Source organism: Oncorhynchus mykiss, chromosome Y (assembly GCF_013265735.2).
Source record: "Oncorhynchus mykiss isolate Arlee chromosome Y, USDA_OmykA_1.1, whole genome shotgun sequence".
NCBI classification, from domain to species: domain Eukaryota; kingdom Metazoa; phylum Chordata; class Actinopteri; order Salmoniformes; family Salmonidae; genus Oncorhynchus; species Oncorhynchus mykiss.
The window spans coordinates 20,261,994-20,289,885 of NC_048593.1; the positions used below are offsets into that span (position 1 = coordinate 20,261,994).

Consider the following 27,892-nt stretch of genomic DNA (forward strand, 5'->3'; position numbering starts at 1 on the left):
AATGTTAAGAATCAATGACAAGCTTGAAAAATGGCATAATTATTGGAATGAAGGAATTATTATTATGTATTTTTATGATAACAATTATGGTACACCAAATATGTTTCTTCAAATATGTGCTGGGTTTGACCTGCGGTAGGCTTATGTTGCTTTAAAATAATAAGCAGAACAAACCATTAAAGCTTCTTGGTAAAATGAAACTGAAAGACTATCAAACATACACTGTAGTCATGTAGAATCCCAGTGAGTGTAGTCCCGCCCTGTACTGTATAAATCTTCTATGTTGTTCTCAATTATACACTTACGCTCCTGGTTTCATACATGATCTGTGTCTTTTCTGTCGTTATTGTGTAATGATTCTCTCATTGTGTGTGTGTGTGTGTGTGTGTGTGTGTGTGTGTGTGTGTAATGTACAGCTGGTTGTGCGTAATGGATCCCTATTTTCACATGGAGTGTTCAGCTTGTCTGAGGGAGCGAGGGAGTGCTTTCTTTTTCTGCTGTAGGAGAATGATCATGGCAGCGTGGATGGTGATATGAATAAAACAACATTAGTTCTTGTTAGGGGGACTCCATAGATCTCCCAGTCAGAGGTGAAGAAACCGGGCCCCTGGGGACCTCTCAGCTAGCCTTACCACACAGCAGCCTGATAAAATGTGTGTGTGTGTGTGTCTGAGAGAGAGGTGATGTGGAAGACCTATTGCTTTGTATGTGTTGTATTTTTCCTCTTGCCTGGTAGGCTTCACATGGCAGCTTTGTAGCCTAGCAGTTCCTTCACGTGGCTTGTTTGGTAAGGAATCTGATCCGAGACACATTTCTCAGTAGGAGATAAAACAGATTAACACTAAACGAAACACGGTAGAACAAGGCTAATTCTAGAAGGCAAGGCTAGGTACCATATTTGAGTTAAAAGACTGTGATTTAAAAGCAGACTCAGGCCTGTTGTGTTGACATGGCCTGGATGGGAGCCAGACACCCCCTTCAACCCCAGCACTGACCCCTGTTCAGGAGGGCAGAGCCAGGGGTTGTGTGTAATGTGACTACCCCTGATCCAGAGTGGTGCCGTGTGGCTCTGAGTAGTGGGTGGAGAGTTAGGAGAGAACAGACCCCCTCCACTTCTCCTCTCCACTCTACACCGCCTCACTGACACACAACTATGTGAGAGCTCTGGCTCACTCCCCTAATTGACTCCAGATTTCTCCCTCTTTTCCCTCCTTTTCCTCTACCTCCCTCTCCTCTTCGTCCTTCTCCTCCATTATATTGGGTCTTTGTGCCTGTGTGTGTGTGTGTTCGGGATGTTTGGCTGGGGCACCCACACTATCCGTCTGTAGGCTTCAAAGACAGGGTGAGGGAGAGAGAGAGGCAGAGAAAGACAGAATATAACAAAGAACAAAGAACAAAAACATATACATGATCAAAAATAAATCTTAGAATCAACAATTAAAGACTACCAGAACCCACTGGATTCTACAATCACATTGAATGAACTACAGGACAAAATACAAACCCTCCAACCCCAAAAAAAACTGTGGTGTTGATGGTATCCTCAATTAAATGATAAAATGTACAGACAAATTCCAATTGGCTATACTTAAACTCTTAAACATCATCCTTAGCTCCTTAGCTCTTAGCTCATCTTCCCCAATATTTGGAACCAAGGACTGATCACCCCAATCCACAAAAGTGGAGACAAATTTGACCCCAATAACTACTGTGGGATATGCGTCAACAGCAAGCTTGGGAAAATCGGCTTTTTACCAAATTACCGTAAGACAGGTCATGTAATCACCCTGCACACCCTAATTAGCAAACCAAAACAAAGGCAAAGTCTTCTCATGCTTTGTTGATTTAAACATGTTGGACTCAATTTGGCATGAGGGTCTGCTATACAAATTGATGGAAAGTGACATTATAAAATCCATGTACACAAACAACAAGTGTGCGGTTAACAAGTGTGCAGGCAAAAAACACACACATTTCTTCCCACAGGGCCATGGGGTGAAACAGGGATGCAGCTTAAGCCCCAACCTGTTCAACATAAACTCAGCAAAAAAAGAAACGTCCTCTCACTGTCAACTGCGTTTTTTTAAGCAAACTTAACATGTGTAAATATTTGTAGGAACATAACAAGATTCAACAACTGAGACATAAACTCAACAAGTTCCACAGACATGTGACTAACAGAAAAGGAATAATGTGCACCTGAACAAAGGGGGGGGGGGGGGGGGGGGGGGGGGGGCAGGTGCATTTATACGGAGACTTGATTACACACAGGTGGATTGTATTTATTTATCATCATTAGTCATTTAGGTCAACATTGGATCATTCAGAGATCCTCACTGAACTTCTGGAGAGAGTTTGCTGCACTGAAAGTAAAGGGGCTGAATAATTTTGCACGCCCAATTTTTCAGTTTTTGATTTGTTAAAAAAGTTTGAAATATCCAATAAATGTTGTTCCACTTCATGATTGTGTCCCACTTGTTGTTGATTCTTCACAAAAAAATACAGTTTTCTATCTTTATGTTTGAAGCCTGAAATGTGGCAAAAGGTCGCAAAGTTCAAGGGGGCCGAATACTTTCGCAAGGCACTGTATTTCCCTCAGATTACACAGATCCACAAAGAATTGAAAACAAACCCGATTTTGATAAACTCGCATATCTACTGGGTGAAATTCCACAGTGTGCCATCACAGCAGTAAGATTTGTGGCCTGTTGCCACAAGAAAAGGCCAAGCAGTGAAGAACAAACACCATTGTAAATTCAACCCATATTTATGTTTATTTATTTTCGGTTTTGTACTTGAACTATTTGCACATAATATGACATTTGAAATGTCTTTATTAATTTAGAACTTTTGTGTAATGTTTACCGTACATTTCTATTGTTTATTTTACTTTTGTTTCATCTATTCACTTGCTTTGGGAATGTTAACATATGTTTCCGATGCCAATAAAGCCCTTAAATTGAATTGAAATTGAGGGAGAGAGCGAGAGACGAAAGAGAGAGGTATTTCCCTGTGAAAGGTCTTGACTGTGGGTCAGGCCTGACAGATGAGACAGCCCTTGTATTGGCAGAACAGAACGGAGCAATCCCTTCCCTGCAGCTCCAAGTCAGGCAGACGCCCCTCTGGCACCCCCTTAAGTCTCCCTACGGCTACACTGTTTCCTCCTAAGTCGGAACCATAAAACGATCTGAATGATTCCTATCAAAACCATGTTGTTTATAATAAAAACTATTTAGCTAGCCTCAACAGCGCAATAACTGTTTGGGAAATGACAGCATAGCAGGTTGTTATCCCATTCCAGGAAAACTCCCATTAGGAATCAGGATCTCTTTTAGAACTGCGACACCAAACTTAAAACATGGGAGAGTGATGTTTTTGTTTCTTACACTGCCGTCGGGTAGCATTGTGGAGTGTCCAAAACGTTATGACAACCTTTCATGCTAGCCAGGCAGCAGTGGGTGGTTGCGGTCCTGGGGCCCGAGGAGGAGGAAGATAGAAAGAGGGAGAGTAAGAGAGAGAGAGAGAGAGAGAGAGAGAGAGAGAGAAGGAAAGAAGGGCAGAGAGAGGCGGTTGTTGCACAATGCTTTTGAGAAAAGCTGCAGCCACAGGAACAACTGGGGGACGAGCCAGAAAGAACAGATGCTCGGAGGAGCTGCTGCTTGCCTGTTTCTGTGGAGAGAGAAAAGAGGAGAGGGGGAGAGAAATAAAGAAAGACAGAAAAAAAGAGGGAGAGATGGTACGAGAGGACAGCTTGTGCTGGGAAGGCTGTGCTTTTGCAGCTGGACATTTCTGTTTGTAGTGATGTCAGAGACAGAGGGGGGGAGGGTGTGTGTGTGTAGTGGGGAGTTGAGGGGTTGCTAGTGGGGGGAGGACCCTGTGACACCCTGACCCCCTGTCTTGAACCCTGTGACAGCCTGACCCCCTGTCTTGAACCCTGTGACAGGTGAGGGGCTGTAGGCAAAGTGTCGGCTACCCCAGTCATCTGGACCACCATCAGACTGCCCTTCATCTCTTAACAGATTGAGTCCAATTTATTATTTTTCTTAATTTAACTAGGCAAGACAGTTAAGAACATATTCTTATTTTCAATGGCGATCTAGGAACAGTGGGTTAACTGCCTTGTTCAGGGGCAGAATGACAGATCTTTACCTTATCAGCTCAATCTTTCAACATTTTGGTTACTAGTCCAACGCTCTAACCACTAGGCTACCTGCCGCCCCAATATTTGGCACTAATATGCCAAACTCCCACCTGAAACAAATGCATTGGTGTTTAAAGGGGGCTGCGTCCAAGCTAAAGAGAAAGCTAAAGAGAGATAGAGTCTCTTCATTCGCCAAGGCGCTGGGGGAAAGCCAGCGAGAACTTAAATCCCCAGTTAATTCCTGTTGGAAATTAAAAAGTGGTGTATTTTGGAGGCCAGACAGATCTAAGTGACGTTGTCATCTTCAGCGCTCCTGGGCATGTGCCAGCAGCCACGGCTTTTTCTCCCTCTCTCTGTCAGGGGAGCAGCGCTCTGTTTGCTCTGCACTCAATTGTTTGCTGGTTTAAGCCCTGCTGCTGTTCAGCTCAGTGTTGAAGAGCTGGTGGATCACACACCAGAGTGGAGATGAGAGAAAAGGAGAGGAGGAGTGGGAGTTCCTCTCTTCTTCTCTTCACCTCCTCTCCTCTACCTCAGTCTCAGTCCTTTGGCCAGCTTTGCTTTGTTCTCTGCCTCCTTTATAAGTGGTTGTCTGGTACTTGTTACATCACTGGGCTGTAGTGTAGCCAGTGACACAGGGATATACGGTCACCGGATACATTTTTTGTGTTCGCTCCAACAGTACCTGTGTTATCCTGCAAAGCTGTTATGTATGGACTCATATTACAACAGACTGTTTACCACTTTGGAATTTAAAACCACGGATCCTCATTTAACACTGACAAGTTAGTCAGGACAGTCTCAAATAGACATGACGGGTGGATGAAATGTCATATCCATCCATAGACGAGAGATCCTACTCAGGTTAATGTTATCTGCTTGATTCATTCATTTTGAACGGAGTCTCAGTGGTCACACATGGTCAGAGCCTAACATCCTTTAAAGTTCAGAAGATCGTGCAACAACCCAACCAGATTTTGAGCATCCAATGAGATTATAAGAGCACATTCCGTGCTACAACTTCTCTGTGAAGTCAAAACCCCAGCATGGGTCTATATCCCAGCGATGGGAAGAGAGAACATTACACACCTGCCAGTGTGCATTGTCTGCTTAAATGTGTGATGGCGGATTCCCCTCCCTACACACACACGGGCTGTGATGGTCATGGAATTTTGCATGGCGGCCAGCCAAATGACCACGGTCACCTTAATAACCATTCGAATAGCACAATATATACGGTTAGAATAGCACAATATACAGTACCAGTCAAAAGTTTGGACAGACCTACTCATTCAAAGGGTTTTTCTTTATTTTTACTATTTTCTACATTGTAAAATAATAGTGAAGACATCAAAACTTTTGAACTCCCGAGTGGTGCAGCGGTCTAAGGCACTGCATCTCAGTGCTAAAGGTGTAAGTACAGACCCTGGTTCGATCGCTGGCTGTATCACAACCAGCCATGATCGGGAGTCCCATAGGGCGGCGCACAATTGGCCCAGCGTAGGCCGGCTTAGGCGAGGGTTTGGCCGGAGTGTTCAGCATAAGTGGGAACTCCTTCAAGACTGTTGGAAAAGCATTCCAGGTGAAGCTGGTTGAGAGAATGCCAAGAGTGTGCAAAGCTGTCAAGGCAAAGGGTGGCTACTTTGAAGAATCTCAAATAAAATATATTTTGATTTGTTTAACACTTCTTTGGTTACTACATTATTCCATGTGTGTTATTTCATAGTTGTGATGTTTTCATTATTATTCTACAATGTAGAAAACAGTAAAAATAAAGAAAAACCCTTGAATGAGTAGGTGTGTCCTAACCTGACTGGTACTGTATATGTGTATGTAATACAAAAGACGTACATTTTTACCTCCGCTCCTGACTGCATGTTCTGCCATAGAAATATAACGAATAGAACGGGCATCCCCATTAAAGTCAATGATGGCATAATGGTTGGACTGGCTGACATTGCGAGCGTGCCCATATGAGCAAAGCAGGAACTAAAAGCTAGGTTGAAGATACCCAGGTTGCTACATATGATTCTATGTGGATGCTTTTGAAAATTAACAGATTTATGGGACCAGTGCTAACAAGCATCTCTGGTCACTTAGTTGAGAATTCTTCCTCATTTTTGCAGAGAGTTATGGGATACAAGAATCCTCTTGACTTAACATTTGTTATCTTCAACCTAGACTAAAAGCTAGGTTGAAGCTGACAAAGTCTAAGTTAACAAGATTCTAATATCCCGTAACTCTTTGCAACAAGGGAATCAGCTATGCTAGTTAGCAACGCCGCTGGTAGTTAGCAACAGCGCTGGTCCCAGATTTGTGATGACGTTGTCTTAACCTGTATATTATCGACCTGGACTAATAGCTGGAAGTAAAAGCACAAAGTAATAGCAAGAAGTGTACCAATCAATATAGCCTGTGATTTGTTGATTCAACTCAACTGACATGACAAAATATACTATATATTGCATTACATGAGCCACAGCTGTTATCATTTGAAGGAACATTCTACATTACCATAGAAAATCTTGCATCACAATACCAGGCAGCTATTGCGAGTGTACCCATTAGTTTACTGTCCTTGTATAATGAACACAAGGGGAGACAGAGAGCTGGTTTCAAGCGCAGGGCCCAGCAGGTGTTTATTGAAAAGGACCACAGGACCAGTAGGTAACTGGGTCCAGGGGCAGGCAGAAGGTCATACACAGGGGGTCCAAAGGCAACAGTACAGGTAGGGAAAACGCAAGTAACGTAGTCCGGGAGATCCGACAATAGGTAGATAACAGGAAATCCGATAGGTTAAAGTACAGGCAAGAAATAGGCAAAAAGGCAAGTCACTGGAAAAACAGAGCTCTGAAAGACTTGTGTCACAAAACAAACAATACTTCACAGTGATGGGGTTCAAAGAACTGAGCTAAATAGTGATAATGACACACGTGTTTGATCAGGTGATTAGAATTCAGGTGATTGGGATCTGGAGAGTGAGCTGCGTTCAAGGGATCTAACTGTTTGAGACTGTGAGCTGGAAAGTAGCCTGGAAAGTGAGCTGCGTTCAGGGGATCTATGTGTTTGAGGGTGTGAGTAGGAAGCAGACGTTACAACTTGCTATCCGATATCCTTGGGATGTCCCTACCCCATTGAAGTTGAAATTGTAAGGGTTAAGGTTAGGGTAAGGGATTTATGTATGGACATCCCAAGGATTCCACATAGCACTTAGTCATGGGAAGTTTGGATCTTTTTACTGACTGATATTTTCGACTCGTTAAGTCAAAAGAACGAATCTTACGACTCACTTTTCATTAATTTGAGTCAGTAATGCAAATAGATAGAGGAGTCATCATTGTATCTGTGCCATTATAGCATCTGTGACAGCATGGGCAACACCGTTGAGACCATCTCCAGTTTGAAGTAGTCAATTTTCTTCTTCACGATTGGCTGATCCCTCCTGATGACCAGGTTGGACATGACTCCAACAAGGTCACCAGGAGGGATCATTCAATGAAGTTGGAAGTCTATTTTCAGGTCTCTCCAGAGATGTTTGTTGGTTTTAAGTCCGGGCTCTGGCTTGGCCACTCAATTCTGTTGTTCATTTACTTCTGTGTTTTGAGTCGTTGTCCTGTTGCATCACCCAACTTCGGTTGAGCTTCAATTGGCGAACAGATAGCCTTACATTCTCCTGCAAAATGTCTTGATAAACTTGGGAATACATTTTTCCGTCGACGATAGCAAGCTGTCCAGGCCCTGATGCAGCATAGCAGCCCCAAACCATGATGCTCCCTCCACCACAGTTGGGATGAGGTTTTGATGTTGGTGTGCTGTGCCTTTTTTTCTCCACACATAGTGTTGCGAGTTCCTTCCAAACAACTCAACTTTAGTTTAATCTGTCGACAGAATGTCCAGGTGATCTTTAGCGAACTTCAGACGTGCAGCAATGTAGTTTTTCTGGACAGCAGTGGCTTCTTCCGTGGTTTCCTTCCATGAACATCATTCTTGTTTCGTGTTTTACGTATCGTAGACCCATCAACAGAGATGTTAGCATGTTCCAGAGATTTCTGTAAGTCTTTAGCTGACACTCTAAGATTCTTCTTAACCTCAATAACCTCATTCTCCAACCAAGATGGCGTAGCAATTGGACGTCTGTTTTGTCTTGTCCCGTCGCGTGTATATATCATTTTCTTTGTATATATTTTTTTATCTCAATTTCCATATACGGACTGAACATACTCTCCTGCAACCCGGCTCACCTAATGTGGTACGGATCTGCTATTTTTTATACTTTAGAACCGGAAACCCCAATCATAAGCTAGCCAGCTGACTAGCTACTAGCTAGTAGTCAGTTAGCCACTGCTAGCGGTCATCACCGTTAACTCGGACATCAGCCAGCCTCAGCCCGGTCAATTCCTGCCAGTCTGCATAGCGTGATATCAACCCAGAGCTTATCGGACTGCTTTTTCTCTACCACATCACCGGATTCCTACCGCAAGCTCTGAACCTTTACACCGCATCATCGCAGCTAGATAGCTGCTACCCGAGTCGCTACTTCTGGCTAACGTCTGTGTCCCGAAACAAGCACCAGTTAGCCTGGAGCTTTCCTCGAGCTGGGCCCATCTCCTGGCTAGCCGAAGAGGTCCCTTAGCCAATTCTTGGGCTACAATACCTCTTTTTCCAATTGGTCCAGACCCTTTACTGCCGACACAGAGCCCCGTCAATCCATCACGACTGGTCTGCCGACGTAACTGTCCGAGGGGGTTTCAACAGGCTCTTCCGTTGCGACCTCCCACGGAGGCCCATCTGCTAGCCTGCTATCCCCGGCCCGCTAGCTGTCTGAATCGCCGTGTCTCCAGCTCGCCTAGCTACTCACTGGACCCTATGATCACTCGGCTACACATGCCTCCCCCTAATGTCAATATGCCTTGTCTATTGCTGTTCTGGTTAGTGGTTATTGTCTTATTTCACTGTAGAGCCTCCAGCCCTGCTCAATATGCCTTACCTAGCCCTTTTGTTCCACCCCCACACATGCGGTGATCTCACCTGGCTTAAATGGTGCCTCTGGAGACAAAACCTCTCTCATCATCACTCAATGCCTAGGTTTACCTCCACTGTTCTCACATCCTACCATACCCTTGTCTGTACATTATGCCTTGAATCTATTCCTCTCACATAAATGATCAAGGAACCTATAAGGTACAACCCTAAATCCGTAACCATGGGCACCCTCTTAGATATTATCCTGACCAACTTGCTCTCTAAATACACCTCTGCTGTCTTTAAAAAGGGATCTCAACAATCACTGGCTCATTGCCTGCATGCGTAATTGGTCCGCTGTCAAACGACCACCCCTCATCACTGTCAATCGCTCCCTAAAACACTTCAGCGAGCAGGCCTTTTTAATCAACCCGACCCAGGTATCCTGGAAGGATACTGACCTCATGCAGTCAGTAGAGGATGCCTGGTTGCTCTTTTAAAGTGCTTTCCTCACCATCTTAAATAAGAATGCCCCATTCAAAAAATGTAGAACTAAGAACATGCAGGCCCTTGGTTCACCCCAGACTTGACTGCCATTGATCAGCACAAAAACATCCTGTGGCATTCTGCATTAGCATCGAATAGCCCCCATGATATGCAACTTTTCAGGGAAGTCACAAACCAATATACTCAGTCAGTTAGGAAAGCTAAGGCTAGCTTTTTCAAACAGAAATTTGCATCCTATAGCACTAATTCCCAAAAGTTTTAGGACACTGTAAAGTTCATGGAGAATAAGAACACCTCCTCTCAGCTGCCCTGCACCGAGGATAGGAAACACTGTCACCACCGATAAATCTATGATAATCGATCATTTCAATAAGCATTTTTCTACGGCTGGCCGCGGTTTCCACCTGGCTTCCCCTACCCTGGCCAACATCTCAGCACCCCCTGCAGCAACTTTCCCCCCCCTGCTTCTCCTTCACCCATATCCAGACACCTGATGTTCTGAAAGAGCTGCAAAATCTGGATCCCAACAAATCAGCTGGCCCATTCATCCTCTCTTTCGTATCGTCTGAGATCCCCAAAGATTGTAAAGCTGCCACGGTCATCCCCCTCTTCAAAGGGGGAGACACTCTAGACCCAACCGACCATTTCGAATCCCACCGTACCTTCTCCACTATGCAATCTGGTTTCCGAGCTGGTCATGGGTGCACCTCATCCACGCTCAAGGTCCTAAACAATATCATAACCGCCATCGATAAAAGACAGTACCGTGCAGCTGTCTTCATCGATCGGGCCAGGCTTTCGACTCTGTCACTCACCGAATTCTTATCAGCAGATTCAATAGCCTTGGTTTCTCAAATGACTGCTTCGCCTGGTTCACCAACTATTTCTCAGATAGAGTTCAGTGTGTTAAATCGGAGGGCCTGTTGTCCGGACCTCTGGCGGTCTGTATGGGGGTGCCACAGGGTTCAATTCTCAGGCCGTCTCTTTTCTCTGTATATGTCAATGATTTCGCTCTTGCTGCTGGTGATTCTCTGATCCAGCTCTACGCAGACAACACCATTCTGTATACATCTGGCCCTTCTTTGGACACTGTGCTAACAAACTTCCAAACGAGCTTCAATACAACACTCCTTCCATGGCCTCCAACTGCTTTTAAATGCTAGTAAAACTAAGTGCATGCTCTTCAACCGATCGCTGCCCGCACCCGCCCGCCTGACTAGCATCACTACTCTGGACGGTTCTGACTTAGAATATGTGGACAACTACAAATACCTAGGTGTTTGGTTAGACTGTAAACTCTCTTTCCAGACTCACATTAAGCATCTCCAATCCAAAATGAAATCTAGAATCGGCTTCCTATTTTGCAACAAAGCCTCCTTCACTTATGTTGCCAAACATACCCTTGTAAAACTGACTATCCTACCAATCCTTGACTTTGGCGATGTCATTTTCGAAATTGTTACGGTGCGTGAATGAGGACCCAAAAGCGAATTAACGTAAACAGAGCTTCTTTAATAACAAAACATAGGTAGGCTCAGATGGACCGGCAGATTCCGACAGGACAGGACAAGGTTGCAGCAAACATGACGATAGTCTGGTTCAGGCATGAATAACACAAACAAGAATCCGACAAAGACAGGAACAAAAACAGAGAGAGATATAGGGGACTAATCAGAGGGAAAAAGGGAACAGGTGGGAAAAGGGGTGACGAGGTAGTTAGGAGGAGACAAGGAACAGCTGGGGGAAAGAGGGGGAGAAAAGGTAACCTAATAACGACCAGCAGAGGGAGACAGGGTGAAGGGAAAGGACAGAAACAAGACACAACATGACAATACATGACAGAAATAGCCTCCAACATTCTACTCAGTAAACTGGATGTAGTCTATCACAGTGCCATCCGTTTTATCACCAAAGCCCCATATACTACCCACCACTGCGACCTGTATGCTCTCGTTGGCTGACCCTCACAGGTCATCTATAAGTCCTTGCTAGGTAAAGCCCTGCCTTATCTCAGCTCACTGGTCACCATAGCAACACCCACCCGTAGCACGCGCTTCAGCAGGTATATTTCACTGGTCATCCCCATTGCCAACACTTCCTTTGGCCTTTCTCTGCTGCCAATGACTGGAACAAATTGCAAAAATCACTGAAGCTGGAGTCTTATATCTCCCTCTCTAACTTTAAGCATCAGCTGTCAGAGCAGCTTACCCATCAATGTACCTGTACACAGCCAATTTGTAAATAGCATACCTAACTACCTCATCCCCATATTGTTACTTATCCTCTTGTTCTTTTGCACCCCAATATCTCTACTTGCACATCTATCACTCCAATGTCAATGCTAAATTGTATTTTTTTCGCCTCTATGGCCTATTTATTGCCTACCTCCCTACTGTTCTACATTTGCACACACTGTACATAGATTTTTCTATTGTGTTATTTTTATTTTTTTATATTTTTTGAATTTTTTACCCCTTTTTCTCCCCAATTTCGTGGTATCCAATTGTTGCAGTAGCTACTATCTTGTCTCATCGCTACAACTCCCGTACGGGCTCGGGAGAGACGAAGGTTGAAAGTCATACACAACCCAACCATCCGCACACACAACCCAACCATCCGCACAGCGCGCATCCAACCCGGAAGCCAGCCGCACCAATGTGTCGGAGGCTACACCGTGCACCTGGCAACCTTGGTTAGCGCGCACTGCGCCCGGCCCGCCACAGGAGTCGCTGGTGCGCGATGAGACAAGGACATCCCTACCGACCAAGCCCTCCCTAACCCGGACGACGCTAGGCCAATTGTGCGTCGCCCCACGGACCTCCCGGTCGCGGTGAAATAAATTGTGCATAAAGGTGAAATAAATTGTGCATTCTGCACTGTGCTCTTGCAGTCATCTTTGCAGGACGGCCACACCTAGGGAGAGTAGCAACAATGCTAAACTTTCTCCATTTATAGACAACTTGTCTTACAGTGGACTGATGAACATCAAGGCTTTTAGAGATACTTTTGTAACCCTTTCCAGCTTTATGCAAGTCAACAATTCTTATGTCTTCTGAGATCTCTTTTGTTTGAGGCAACGCTTCTTGTGAATAGCAAACTCAAATTTTGTGAGTGTTTTTTATAGGTCTGGGTAGCTCTAACCAACATCTCCAATCTCATCTCCAATCGCATTGGAAAAGTCATTAGCCTAGGGGTTCACATACTCTTTCCAACCTACACTGTGAATGTTTAAATTATGTATTCAATATAGACAAGAAAAATACAATAATTTGTGTGTAATTAGTTTAAGGACACTGTGTTTGTCTATTGTTGTGACTAAGATGAAGATCAGATCAAATTGAATGACAAATATATGCAGAAATCCAGGTAATTCCAAAGGGTTCACATACTTTTTCTTCCCACTGTATTTCATTAAGGTATTTCTGTTTTTATTTTTACTACATTTGCAAAAGTTTAAACAAAAATGTGGTTTTGTTTTATCATTATGTATTATTATATGTAGATTGATATGGGGAAAAAATGATGTAATACATTTTTTAATAAGGCTGTAACGTATCAAAATGTGGACAAAATCAAGGGATCTGAGTACTTTCCGAAGGCACTGTATACTGCATGTCAGGTCAGTTGTTGGTCTGGGGACGTCTCCAGAGTCACCGAAGGAGCGCGTGGTAATACTGATGTAGAATTAATTGCAAGTCACACGAACGACAAAAATGTACTCTGAAAAATCACTCTCTGGCTCTCTCCTCTCAGCAGGGTCTCAGCAGAGTCACTCAGAAAAATGTATCATGACTGTCGAGTCAGTTAAAAGAGTCAGTTAAAAAATAATGATTTGTCCGCGGACTAGCCATCACTAAGAGCACTAATCATTAGTTTACCACTCAAATTGCCAGGGTCAGAGGTTCCAAGCCCGTTCTATTCATTCTATCTGTATGTGTGCTGCTGCTTCTGCTACAGGGGAGAATCATTTGCTACTTCATCTTGCTTGTTTCAGCAAGGAGCAACAAAGTTTTATCACGTTGTTAAGAGTCCACATTACCGCACGAATGGACTCAAATGCCTGAATGGCTGGCAGTCCCGTCTTCAGTCAAATGTTCTTTACATTTTTTTACATTTTATTTCATGACCGGCTTCATCCATAACCGTCAGTTACATGGTTATGTGGTAATTATGCCAGCCCTAACACACGGTGTGTGTGTCCTGCCCCATTACCCAAACTGGTGATCTGCTCTAATGGCATTGTAGGCCCATTAGTAAATGAGGGGTCCCACACTGACACGCCATGCCCATGAGATGAGCCTCTCTCTCTCTCTCTCTCTCTCTCTCTCTCTCCTCCCCTCTCTTCTGCATCTGTTTAGACATACAGTAGTGTCCGACAGGTCATTAATAAAGCTGCTGTGTGTCACATGCGCACACACACACACACACACACACACACACAGCCAGAGAGATAGACAGACACACCGCCAGACACTAGGCCCACTGGCTCTATTGATCCTTGAAACATTTGTGAGCGAGAGAGTCCACCTAATAGAGGACTGTAGTCTCTCTCTCTCTCTCTCTCTTTCTCTCTCTCTCTCTCTCTCTCTCTCTCTCTCTCTCTCTCTCTCTCACTCGCACTCTCTCGCTTTCTCACACACTCTCTCTCTCTCTCGTTCTCAATTCAATTCAAGGGGCTTTATTGGCATGGGAAACATATGTTAACATTGCCAAAGCAAGTGAAGTAGATAATATACAAAAGTGATATAAACAATAAAAATGAAATGTAAATATTTTCTTGTGGCAACAGTTCACAAATCTTGCTGCTGTGATGGCATACCCCGGTATTTTACCCAGTAGATATGCGAGTTTATCAAAATCGGGTTTGTGGATTTGTGTAATCTGAGGGAAATATGTCTCTAATATGGTCATACATTGGACAGGAGGTTAGGAAGTGCAGCTCAGTTTCCACCTGATTTTGTGGGCAGTGTGCGCATAGCCTGTCTTCTCTGGAGAGCCAGGTCTTCCTACGCCGGCCTTTCTCAATAGCAAGGCTATGCTCACTAAGTCTGTACATAGTCAAAGCTTTCCTTAAGTTTGGGTCAGTCACAGTGTTCAGGTATTCTGCTGTGTACTCTCTGTTTAGGGCCAAATATCATTCTAGTTTGCTCTGTTTTTCTGTTAATTCTTTCCAATGTGTCAAGTGATTATCTTTTTGTTTTCTCATGATTTGGTTGGGTCAAATTGTGTTGCTGTCCTGGGGCTCTGTGGGGTGTGTTTGTGTTTGTGAACAGAGCCCCAGGACCAGCTTGATTAGGGGACTCTTCTCCAGGTTCATCTCTCTGTAGCTGTTGGATTTGTTATGGAAGGTTTGGGAATCACTTCCTTTTAGGTGGTTGTAGAATTTAACGGCTCTTTTCTGGATTTTGATAATTAGCGGGTATCGGCCTAATTCTGCTCTGCATGCATTATTTGGTGTTCTACGTTGTACACAGAGGATATTTTTTGCAGAATTCTGCACGCTGAGTCTCAATTTGGTGTTTGTCCCATTTTGTGAAATCTTGGTTGGTGAGCGAACCCCAGACCTCACAACCATAAAGGGCAATGGGTTCTATAACTGATTCAAGTATTTTTAGCCAGATCCTAATTGGTATGTCGAATTTTGCGGTCCTTTTTATGGCATAGACTGCCCTTCTCTCTCTCCCTCTCCTTCTCCCTCTCTCTCTCCCCTCCCTCTCCTATCCTCTCCTCTCCTCTCCTCTCCTCTCCTCTCCTCTCCTCTCCTCTCCTCTCCTCTCCGTAGCCTGGATCAATAGCATCTTTGTGTGTGGACAGTGGACACTCCCTCTAGTGGTGGTGGTCAGCTAATGCAGACAGGCTGGACCAGGCAAGGAGGGGGGAGAGGACGATATTGGGGGAGATTGAGGACAGAGGGACAGAGAGTGAAGAAGAGGTAGAGGAATAGGAAGAGACAGGGGGTGGAATTAAGGTTTATTTTGAATTGTACACATTTTCAGCTTAAAGCTGAATTGCAGAATACATAGTCATGCAAAATAATATGAGATGTAGTATAGAATATAACAGTTAAGTAGCATTAAGCAGTCTCAGAAAGAAAGGCATAGATAAGTATGTTGTAGTATCTGTCAATCTGAGTAAGGGGAAGGTTCAGTTTATATAGATGTAATGGTAGAGGGGAAGGGAGAAAAGAGCGATTGATTGAGAGATTGAGGGGGGGGGGCAGCAGAGCAGCATTGTGGCGAGGGAGGCGGGGCATGTGAAATTAACACGTCTTTGCACTGGGAATGAAGCCATCACGCACTAAAGCAGCGCTCATTCCCTACACAGCACACACTGATACGAGTACACACATCTGCATGCACTGATAGATGCACACAAACACATGCAGCCCACACAAATCCACACAACACAAATGAGCCCAGGCACACAGACAAGTTCGCACAACATGATGCAAATGCCGCTACACAACAAACAAAGTGACAGGTACTCTCACTTTCACTCAGTTCTTGAGCACACAGAAACACCAAACATGCTTCCTCCCTTTTCTCTCTCATTCTCCTTATCTGTGTCATCTGAGAGTCACACATCTGAGAGCTGCACTCACAACTGAAATGGAGAAGTGAAACTAAACTATGCGGCCACCCTGACAACGTTGACGGTTATCATCCACAGCTTACATTGTGAGGTGGTGCTCCCTCCACTTCCCAGGAGCCTGCCGAGGCCCTGCTGAGGCCCTGCTGAGAGGAGAGGACCAGATATACTGTAACACTCATCTAGATAAGGATCTATACATCTCACCTCACTGTTCCACACATTTCACCTCTTTAAGCACAGCAATCACATAGAGGAGTGATTGGCGGGGACTTGTTGCTACTCTGCAGATGTTTGTCAAACATAAGCCCACTGTTACCAGGAAGGATTTGAATAGTTAAATATCTCAGATCAGATTTCACACAGTTTCTACCTGTGTGTGTGTGTGTGTGTGTGTGTGTGTGTGTGTGTGTATGCGTGTGTGCGTTTGTGAGTGTATGTGTGTGTGTGTGTGCACAAGACAGAAATAGTCACACCTTGTGTTGAAGGCTCGATAAGGTGCAGCTCGAGCTCCTCGGTGACTGCAATGTAAACAATAGCTGTAATGACATTCACGAGGCTCGGGGAGTGGCGAAAGGAATTCCAGACTTTTCTTTTACAAGTTGTGATCTCGGGAATAGCATCAGTTGATACCTGCACTCTGAGGAGCGATGTTTTGCTGTTGTCAGTGTTTTAATCTAAACCAGTCAGAAATAAATAACCAACGAGTTGATCACATCAGTTCAGTTTCCTTACGGGTGGCTCCCAGAGGTAGGGAGCTCATTGTGTGGCTGTGGCTGGATGTGGCTGGGCAGGAGAGAGAATTTCCCCAGGCAGGGTGACTCAAACCTGGGTGAAGAGGGGTTGAGAACCTGGGCGTGCTCCGTGGAGGTGGTGGGTTGAGTGAATGTGAGAGAGGGGGAGAGAAGGGGGAAAGGACTGGAGGGAGAAGGGGAAGTGGTAGGGTAGATAGATGAAGGCGACTGGCGGCGAATTGGCATTGTGAAAAAGGGATTGGAGAGAGAAAGGGGCGAGCTAATGAGCTGGATTTTCTGGAGAGTTGGCATTCCGCTCATGGACCACTCTTCCCTGTAGAATAGCTGGCTGGAGCTAAGCTTCCTGTTTGAGCCCTGGATCGGGAATGAACGAGGGAGGGAGGAGGGGAGGAAAGGGGGTGGGGGTGTTGGAAGCAATAGAACAGATGAAGAAGGAGAGGATAGAAGGAGGGAGGAAGAGAGAGGGGGGGTGGCGGTGGAATTGAATACCGGGGAGCTGTGTTCTCACAGCCAGTGTTGCCATGGTTACCCTGGAATTCTGGCGAGTAAGGAAATTTCATTCACTCCAGTGTGAAAAAAGGGAGGGAAATATCAAAAAAGCAAGAAAACACAACCCCCAAAGAAAAAATAAATATCATCCTCCATGTGCCCTCCACCCCTCTGTGCTCTGTCGCTTTTTTCCTCCCCCCATCCATTGCTCCCTTCCCCCGTGTACCCACCCAGTGCTTTTTGTTTGCCACTACCCTGTAAGTAAACACAACACCCACTCACAAGCCTCCCATCCCTGCCAATCGCCCTCCAGGTAAGGCAGAGAACAAAAAACACTAGAGCTATCAGTAGCCGTTCCTCTTCTCGGAAGAAGGAAGAACGGGGGAACCAGTAGTGGTAGGATCCATCCACTACTCCACACAAGTCACATTTAAGCTGGCTGCTGACATGGCAAGAACTGGAACTAAGCGCTGTCACCCTGACGACTCTCCTGAGCGCTGCTGGGCTGTCAGGGCTGGCATCTGCGCGTGGTGCTGCCCGCCTCTCCTCTCCTTGTCTCTCCTCTCCTGCCTCCCTGCGTGGCCTCTGGCCCACAGACACACACATACAAACAAACACACACAGACACATACACACACTCTGCAGCACACTGTCTCTCCCAGCGCTGGTTAACTGGAGCTGACAGCTGCACACGGGTTGACAGTGGCGCTGGTGCAGTGGACCTGACAGCTTTACAGAGGCACAGTGATCACACACACACACACAGATACACAAACACAGATGCAGCGCACGCAAGTGTACTTCTAGGTTCTTCCACATTGCTCCACAGTGGTTTAACTTGTATGGTAGATACTGTAACTGTGGTTCAGGGCATCTGATGAGTCAGTCTGTTGATGGGTGTACAGTACATGTAGATACTTGTGTCTGTGGGTAAAATTCATCTGTATTCCTAGAAGCCTCCTCTGCTTTTGGCATGCATTACAGTCAATAGAGAATGTCTCCTGTGTGTCTGTGCAATGTGTTTGAGTGTATGAACAGAAATAGAATGAATAGAACGGGCATCCCCATTCAAGTCATAATGGTAATGGGTGGACTGGTGGCCATTGCGAGTGTTCCCATAGGAGCAAAGCATAGAGATAGATAGAGGACTCATAAACCGTTTTAGCATGGACATTGCCATTGAGAGCTTCCACCATGCTTCCATGCTTTAAAGTAGTTAACATAGTCAACTGGGTGGGGATTCCCAGGGGTTGTAGCCTCAATGGCAATGCCCATGCTGTCACAGACCCATTAATGGCACAGATATAAAGATGAGTCCTCTATCTTTCTCTGTGGAAGAAATGTAGTTCAGGATGACACATGTTAAGACGAGGGGATTCTAATATACCATAACTCTTTGCAAACATGGAACCAACATTGCTAGTTAGTAACAGCGCTAGTAGTAATTATCAATGGCGCTCGTCCCATGAATTTGTTTATTTTCAAACCCTGCCGCATGGATCATTACATTTTCTTAACCTGTATTTTTCTTTTTACGTAGGAGCAAAGCAGGAAGTAAATTAGGAAGTGTACCTATCAGTCTGTGCTGAGATTTGTTGAATCAACTCAACTGACATGACAAAAAATACCTTCCATTGCATGAGCAAATCAGTTAGAGTCATTTGAATGAACATTCTATATTACCATGGACATTATTGCGTCACCATACCAGGCAGCCATTACGAGTGTACCCATCATCTGTTTTCCAGTCAAATTGCCAGGGTTAGAGGTTCCAGGCCCATTCTATTCAATCCATTTCTATGGTATGAAATGTGTTGACTTCACTGTATCCACCAGTTGCTGACCCATCCATCTTCTCTTCCTGTCTTCCAGTGGCTGAGGAGGGACTATGGGAGTGTGGGCTGTCATATGAATGCCGGACCCTCCTGTTCAAGGCCATTCACAACCTGCTGGAGAGGTACAGTACAACTACATTTCCCATGAGCCACTTGGAAAATGACTTGTCAGCTCATCCCATGTCATATATGTAAAGTATCACGTAAAGTAAGCTGAATATTCCCAGTCTAGGCATAGGCTATTTCTGCTTAATAACCATTTCTACTCCCACCAACTGCTAAGGAAATAATGCTGACAAAAATAGAGACCACCAACGGTTAAAAGACTAATAAAGTAATAATCCAATTAAAACCTGGACTGAATCAATAACTCCAGTAAAGCTTCCCCATCTGCTAAAAAGAACCAGCACATATTTGGTTTAAATGAAGTTAAACATCAATGATCATCATAGGGGGGGGGCAGGCTGAATGAACCTTCTTATTACCTTGAGTCTACCTCCTCCTCTCTTCCAACTCTATACCTCTGCTCTATATTGCATTGTCATAAAGCCTTAAATAGAGTCTTCATCTAATGGTACTGTGTAACTCCATTGATGTGAGTGTTTAGGTATGAAAACAAATCTATTCTATTTCATTCTCTGTTCTTCCCTGATTGGGTATGTGTGTGCCAATCTCTATGTACAGTATGTGTCTATGTGCATGTATATGTGTGTGTATATTATATATATACTGTGATACAGATGTTTAATGTCTCCCCTCCCCCAGGTGTCTGATGGACAAGGACTTTGTGCGGATTGGGAAGTGGTTTGTCAAGCCATATGAGCTGGAGGAGAAGCATATGGGCACCAGGTGAGTTTAACCATCCTTCTCAATCCCGCACACAACCTCCTCACGGCATCAGCGCCACGTTGCTCTGACACAGTGATAACTAGATTGACATTGGGGGAACGTTGCCCCCATGCTGGGTCCGGGGGGTGTGACAGACAGGCGGTGTGAATGGTTGCCATGCGCCGGCTGCTCCCACCCTGCCTGGGATGTGGTGACACCTCTGACTGCCTCGCGGCACCTGGCTGTGAGCCCATGGGATCATGTCACTGCGCTCGCAGGTGGGAAAGGTGGGAAAGGCTCGTGCTGTGAGACAGACGACGGCTCGGCTCCTGTGTGTGAGAGTGCGAGAACTGGTCCGCCAGACTGCCTGAGTGTCAGACTATTGAGAGAGGGGTAGCGAGCGTTGGTGAGGTGTGAGAGCTGAGCAGAGGAAGGATTTGTGGCTGTGTGTGTGTGTGCCTGCCAGAGACATACAGAACAGAGGAGCACAGGAGAGGGGAATTGTTGTTTTAACTCCGCTTTTTGCTTAGCTTGAAGTTTGGTGCATTATTGACAGTTTAAAATGTTTTTTTTTTAATATAAGATGGAATTAATTGCAGCTGTTCATAAATTAGACACATATTCCTATCTGCTTGGTTACAGGAAACATTTAACTCAAAGACATCTCGCAAGAGGGATTCAGATGATCATGACACATGATAATTAGTTACAATTATGCAAATACATTGAGTTGCAGTTTGAGAACTCTCCATATCCATGTTTTTAGGAGTGAGATCCTCTCCTACGATAAGTAGCTGTGGAGAGGTTCCCAGTGATAAAGATGCAAGCTGTGGCACAATTCCAAAGGTGTTGAAAGAATTGAGTGTGACTCCTTCAAGGGCTAGGACACAGCATGCAGAGAGAGAGCGAGAGACCACTCAGCCATAGCCGCGAGAAGTAGGCTACATTGACTCATTTACTTGTGGAACACGCATGCAGTGCAACATGAAATAGATGCATTAAACACGCTATCAAGGCCGACTTCAAATACCGACATCAATGTGATAGTAACGGGAGCATAAAAACAGCTGACTGTGAATGCAAACTATGCCAGATAAATCCTGGACATGCATTGAAATAAAGGCATACATCAAAGGACTTACTTAGGCCTATAATCGACAAAGACACATAAAGACAAACAAACTCAACCAAGGAATTAAGAAAATCATGAAATTCTAAAGGAAAATCTACGCATTAAGGCCACACCGGTGATTCAGCACCACTGAATTATCAGCGCCTTGCTACAGGTAGCCAGCTAGAATTATTCTATTTGTGGGAAGTTAGACATTTTTTGGGGCACAGTTGAGCAGCCTACAATGCTTAGATGAAAATCATAACTGGCATGCAGCTCTTTATAAATAGTAGGATCAATTGTAAATTGGCAATCATATGAAAAATGTTGCCAACCCCCTGCTATAGGCTATATGAAGGACTGGCATATACAGTGTACTATGACAATGCAGATGTCTCGTGTGCTTCCCACCAAAGTTGGGAAACATTCTGCGAATATTGAAGCAAGGCATCAACAAGGTGGCTCTCAGAATATTGCAAGAGATCGAGAATGTTAATATTGCAATATAGTAGCCGACGCGGAAGGCGGCCGCAAAAAAACCCCGGGCCACCTAATATCTGATATTATTGTGTTGCCTACGCAGCATCTGGGTGCCCATTACATATACAGTGCCTTGCGAAAGTATTCGGCCCCCTTGAACTTTGCGACCTTTTGCCACATTTCAGGCTTCAAACATAAAGATATAAAATTGTATTTTTTTGTGAAGAAAAAACAACAAGTGGGACACAATCATGAAATAGAACGACATTTATTGGATATTTCAAACTTTTTTAACAAATCAAAAACTGAAAAATTGGGCGTGCAAAATTATTCAGCCCCCTTAAGTTAATACTTTGTAGCGCCACCTTTTGCTGCGATTACAGCTGTAAGTCGCTTGGGGTATGTCTCTATCAGTTTTGCACATCGAGAGACTGAAATTTTTTCCCATTCCTCCTTGCAAAACAGCTCGAGCTCAGTGAGGTTGGATGGAGAGCATTTGTGAACAGCAGTTTTCAGTTCTTTCCACAGATTCTCGATTGGATTCAGGTCTGGACTTTGACTTGGCCATTCTAACACCTGGATATGTTTATTTTTGAACCATTCCATTGTAGATTTTGCTTTATGTTTTGGATCATTGTCTTGTTGGAAGACAAATCTCCGTCCCAGTCTCAGGTCTTTTGCAGACTCCATCAGGTTTTCTTCCAGAATGGTCCAGTATTTGGCTCCATCCATCTTCTCATCAATTTTAACCATCTTCCCTGTCCCTGCTGAAGAAAAGCAGGCCCAAACCATGATGCTGCCACCACCATGTTTGACAGTGGGGATGGTGTGTTCAGGGTGATGAGCTGTGTTGCTTTTACGCCAAACATAAGGTTTTGCATTGTTGCCAAAAAGTTCAATTTTGGTTTCATCTGACCAGAGCACCTTCTTCCACATGTTTGGTGTGTCTCCCAGGTGGCTTGTGGCAAACTTTAAACGACACTTTTTATGGATATCTTTAAGAAATGGCTTTCTTCTTGCCACTCTTCCATAAAGGCCAGATTTGTGCAATATACGACTGATTGTTGTCCTATGGACAGAGTCTCCCACCTCAGCTGTAGATCTCTGCAGTTCATCCAGAGTGATCATGGCCCTCTTGGCTGCATCTCTGATCAGTCTTCTCCTTGTATGAGCTGAAAGTTTAGAGGGACGGCCAGGTCTTGGTAGATTTGCAGTGGTCTGATACTCCTTCCATTTCAATATTATCGCTTGCACAGTGCTCCTTGGGATGTTTAAAGCTTGGGAAATCTTTTTGTATCCAAATCCGGCTTTAAACTTCTTCACAACAGTATCTCGGACCTGCCTGGTGTGTTCCTTGTTCTTCATGATGCTCTCTGCGCTTTTAACGGACCTCTGAGACTATCACAGTGCAGGTGCATTTATACAGAGACTTGATTACACACAGGTGGATTGTATTTATCATCATTAGTCATTTAGGTCAACATTGGATCATTCAGAGATCCTCACTGAACTTCTGGAGAGAGTTTGCTGCACTGAAAGTAAAGGGGCTGCATAATTTTGCACGCCCAATTTTTCAGTTTTTGATTTGTTAAAAAAGTTTGAAATATCCAATACATGTCGTTCCACTTCATGATTGTGTCCCACTTGTTGTTGATTCTTCACAAAAAAATACAGTTTTATATCTTTATGTTTGAAGCCTGAAATGTGGCAAAAGGTCGCAAAGTTCAAGGGGGCCGAATACTTTCGCAAGGCACTGTATATATAATATACACAGTGTATTCAGACCCCCACATGTTGTACCGTTACAGCCTTATTCTAAAATTGAAGAAATTATAAATTTTTCTCATCAGTCTACACACAATACCCCATAATGACAATGCAAGAACAGTTAAAAAAAAATTTTTTTTGCAAATGTATAAAACAATAAAAAAATAAATTGAGCTCAGGTGCATCCTGTTTCCATTTACTTACGTATTCAGACCCTTTACTCAGTACTTTGTTGAAGCACCTTTGGCAGCGATTACATCCTCGAGTCTTCTTGGGTATGACCCTACAAGATTGGAACACCTGTATTTGGGGAGTTTCTCCCATTCTTCTTTGCAGATCCTCTCAAGCTCTGTCAGGTTTGATGGGAAGCGTTGCTGCACAGCTATTTTCAGGTCTTTTCAGAGATGTTCGATCGGGTTCAAGTCCGGGCTTTGGCTGGGCCATTTCAAGGACATTCAGAGACTTGTCCCGAAGCCACTCCTGCATTGTCTTGGCTGTGTGCTTAGGGTCGTTGTCCTGTTTGAAGGTGAACCTTCACCCCAGTCTGAAGTCCTGAGCGCTCTGGAGCAGGTTTTCATCATGGATCTCTGTACTTTGCTCTGATCATCTTTCTCGATACTGACTAGTCTCCCAGTCCCTGCCGCTGAAAAATATCCCCACAGCATGATGCTGCCACAACTAGTTTCCTCCAGATGTGACGCTTGGCATTCAGGCCGAAGAGTTCAATCTTGGTTTCATCAGACCTGAGAATCTTGTTTCTCGTGTTCTGGGTCCTTTAGGTGCCTTTTGGCAAACTCCAAGCGGGCTGTCATGTGCCTTTTACTGAGGAGTGGCTTCGGTCTGACCACTCTACCATAAAGGCCTGGTTGCTGGAGTGCTGCAGAGATGGTTGTCCTTCTTGAAGGTTCTCCTATCTCCACAGAGGAACTCTAGAGCTCTGTCAGAGTGACCATCTGGTTCTTGGTCACCTCCCTGACTAAGGCCCTTCTCCCCGATTGCTCAGTTTGTCCGGGTGGCCAGCTCTAGGAAGAGATTTGGTGGTTCCAAACGTCTTCCATTTAAGAATGATGGAGGCGACTGTGTTCTTGGGGAGCTTCAATGCTGCAGAAATGTTTTGGTACCCTTCTCCAGATCTACAGACAATTCCTTCGACCTCATGGCTTGGTTTTTGCTCTGACATGCACTGTCAACTGTGGGACCTTATGTAGAGAGGTGTGTGCCTTTTCAAATCATGTCCAATTAATTGAATTTACCACACGTGGAGTTCAATTAAGTTGTAGAAGCATCTCAAGGATATTCAGTGGAAACAGTACTCCATTTCGAGTCTGATAGCAAAGGGTCTGAATACTCATGTAAATAAGGTCTTTCTGTTTAAAAAAATGTATAAATTGCAAATTTGTCAAAAAACATAAATGCTGCAGCACCCGTACTTCCCGCGGCTATGCATTTAGCCTCTGTTTGTTGTAATGGTTTTAGACACATCCTCTAACTAACCAATTGAGAAAAGGAGCCTCACAAAAGAACACACTTTCATTGCCTCATAGTCATTTGAGCTATGGCAGCTCCACCAATCAATCACAATTCAAGTGTGTGGGAGTCCTAAACTGTCCTGGATGTCTTCTCTAAATCATGTCTTCCTCTGCGCTGCGTTTAGTGCCAACATTGTCTTCATTGTGCCGCAGTTAGTTTCCGTTTTTAATGAGTGAAATTGCTGCTTGCTAATTAATTTGCCTATTAAGACGGCATTGTCTTTGCTTTGACTGTGCAACGAGAAAATGATGAGAGAGAAGAGAGCGAGAGAAAGAGAGAGCAACAGAGAGAGGAGAGCAGAAAAGAGAAAAGAAAAACACTTGCATGCCTCCGCTCCGGGGAAGAGCTGGACGACAGAGAGGAGGAACTCTGTCACTCTGAAGGAGTGCGGGAGCGAGAGCAAGTGAGTGAGTGAAGAAGTGAGAAGAAGGAGGAGGAACGGAAACTGTCCTGAACAAGGGGAATGGTAGATGTGTTGAGTTACAGTGATGGGATCTGTGTGTTGCTGCTGCTGTGTGATGATGAGGATGTGTGTCTAGAGTGGAGGGTGGATACAGCTCTTTGAAGCTTTGAAAAGGGGGCTGGAGCTGTGGGGGTTGGACAAATGTGACACCGCTTGACACTCCTTAGAACAATAAGGAGCAGTCTTTCCCCTGAGAAGGGGAGGGGGTTGTGAGGGTGGGGCTGGGTTGGGGCTTCGAGAGTGCAGGCCTTTCCCAGAGAGACCAAATTTGGTTAGCCCCCATGCTAGGCTCTGAGAGGCCAGGGTGTTTGTGTGTGCGTCTCTCTCTCTCTCTCTCTCTCTCTCTGTGTGTGTTTGCGTACGTCTGCATGTGCATGTATGAGGGAGGGTCCTAAGGGGGGCAGAAATCTGCCATAGGAATGGCTAGTGAAGAAGGGACAGATAAGGGAGGATAGGGGGGGGATTAGCCACTGTTGCACCCACGTGATTCTTCTCCAGTTTGACAGCTTTGTCTGAATACACTGTCAGCTGGCGCACCCCCTGCCAAGCCTGCCCCACTGCCTTCCTGTGAATTATTGAACAGACTGAAAGAAAGAGAGGGGGGGGGGAGTGAGACGGAGAGAGAGACAAAAAAGAGGGAGGGGGGACACTGCACCATTCCTCAACATCCAGTCTGAAAGACAGACAGACACAAACACAAACGCACACATCTAGATGTACTCACACATTCACTCTTAATGGTGATCACACTCAATTGAACAATGGCATGTCTGAACAGAAATTAAAATTCCAATAAAAAAACATGCACACACACTACTCCCCCCCTACTCACACACATACACACACTGCTCCCCCCCTACTCACACACATACACACACTGCTCCCCCCCTACTCACACACATACACACACTACTCCCCCCCTACTCACACACATACACACACTGCTCCCCCCCTACTCACACACATACACACACTACTCTCCCCCCTACTCACACACTACTCTCCCCCCTACTCACACACATACACACACTACTCTCCCCCCTACTCACACACTACTCACACACATACACACACTACTCTCCCCCCTACTCACACACATACACACACTACTCTCCCCCCTACTCACACACTACTCACACACATACACACACTACTCTCCCCCCTACTCACACACATACACACACTACTCTCCCCCCTACTCACACACATACACACACTACTCTCCCCCCTACTCACACACTACTCACACACATACACACACTACTCTCCCCCCTACTCACACACTACTCACACACATACACACACTACTCTCCCCCCTACTCACACACATACACACACTACTCCCCCCCTACTCACACACATACACACACTGCTCCCCCCCTACTCACACACATACACACACTACTCCCCCCCTACTCACACACATACACACACTGCTCCCCCCCTACTCACACACATACACACACTACTCTCCCCCCTACTCACACACATACACACACTACTCCCCCCCTACTCACACACATACACACACTACTCTCCCCCCTACTCACACACTACTCACACACATACACACACTACTCTCCCCCTACTCACACACATACACACACTACTCTCCCCCCTACTCACACACTACTCACACACATACACACACTACTCTCCCCCCTACTCACACACATACACACACTACTCTCCCCCTACTCACACACATACACCCTACTCTCCCCCCTACTCACACACATACACCCTACTCTCCCCCCTACTCACACACATAAACACACTACTCTCCCCCCTACTCACACACATACACACTACTCTCCCCCTACTCACACACATACACACACTACTTTCCCATCCACTCACTCACTCACTCACACACACACACACACACACACACACACACACACACACACACACACACACACACACACACACACACAGATGCACTGGACATGACCAACCCACAAAACAATTCACAGGGCCCATCTATCAGTGACATCATGCACATTGGAGCATTGCTCAGTTGAGCGTGTGCTACTGCTGCTATCTCCTTTGTACCTACTCTGCCTTGTCCTGTATACACGTCCACTGAGAAGCTATCCCCTCTCTGTCTCATAGGTGGCGCTAATGGGCAGTATCCGCCTGTCTGCCCGTGTTCTGGGCTTTGGCAGTGTCTCTGGTGTTTATTCCTGTGTGCCTGTAGGGCATGGGAAGGATTGGCACATCTATGGAGATATGCCCCCCTCCCCTTGCACGGCACACACTCCCTCTCTTCTCTCTCTTTGTGTCTGAGAGTCAGGAAGAGATTGTGTGTTGGTTACGGATTGCATCAGATGCTGAGGGAGAACGAGAGAGCGAGGAAGTGAGAGAGAGAGGAAGAAAGAGAGGGAGAGAAAGAGAAACAGAGAGTGGGAGTGAGAGAGAAGAAGGGAGTGAGTGAAA

At 45.1% G+C, this 27,892-nt stretch overlaps 1 protein-coding gene across 7 annotated transcripts in view; it reads left to right on the top strand.

Annotated features, from left to right (window-relative positions):
• LOC110509342 (mediator of RNA polymerase II transcription subunit 13-like) overlaps nt 1-27,892 on the top strand; it is a 106,325-nt gene that overhangs the window by 45,282 nt on the left and 33,151 nt on the right. For all 7 annotated transcript variants that reach the window (XM_036967288.1, XM_036967293.1, XM_036967290.1 and 4 more), the window contains 2 exons: nt 19,312-19,396; nt 20,040-20,123. In XM_036967288.1, the coding sequence (XP_036823183.1) occupies nt 19,312-19,396; nt 20,040-20,123 (169 nt within the window). The remainder of the gene's footprint in view (nt 1-19,311; nt 19,397-20,039; nt 20,124-27,892) is intronic.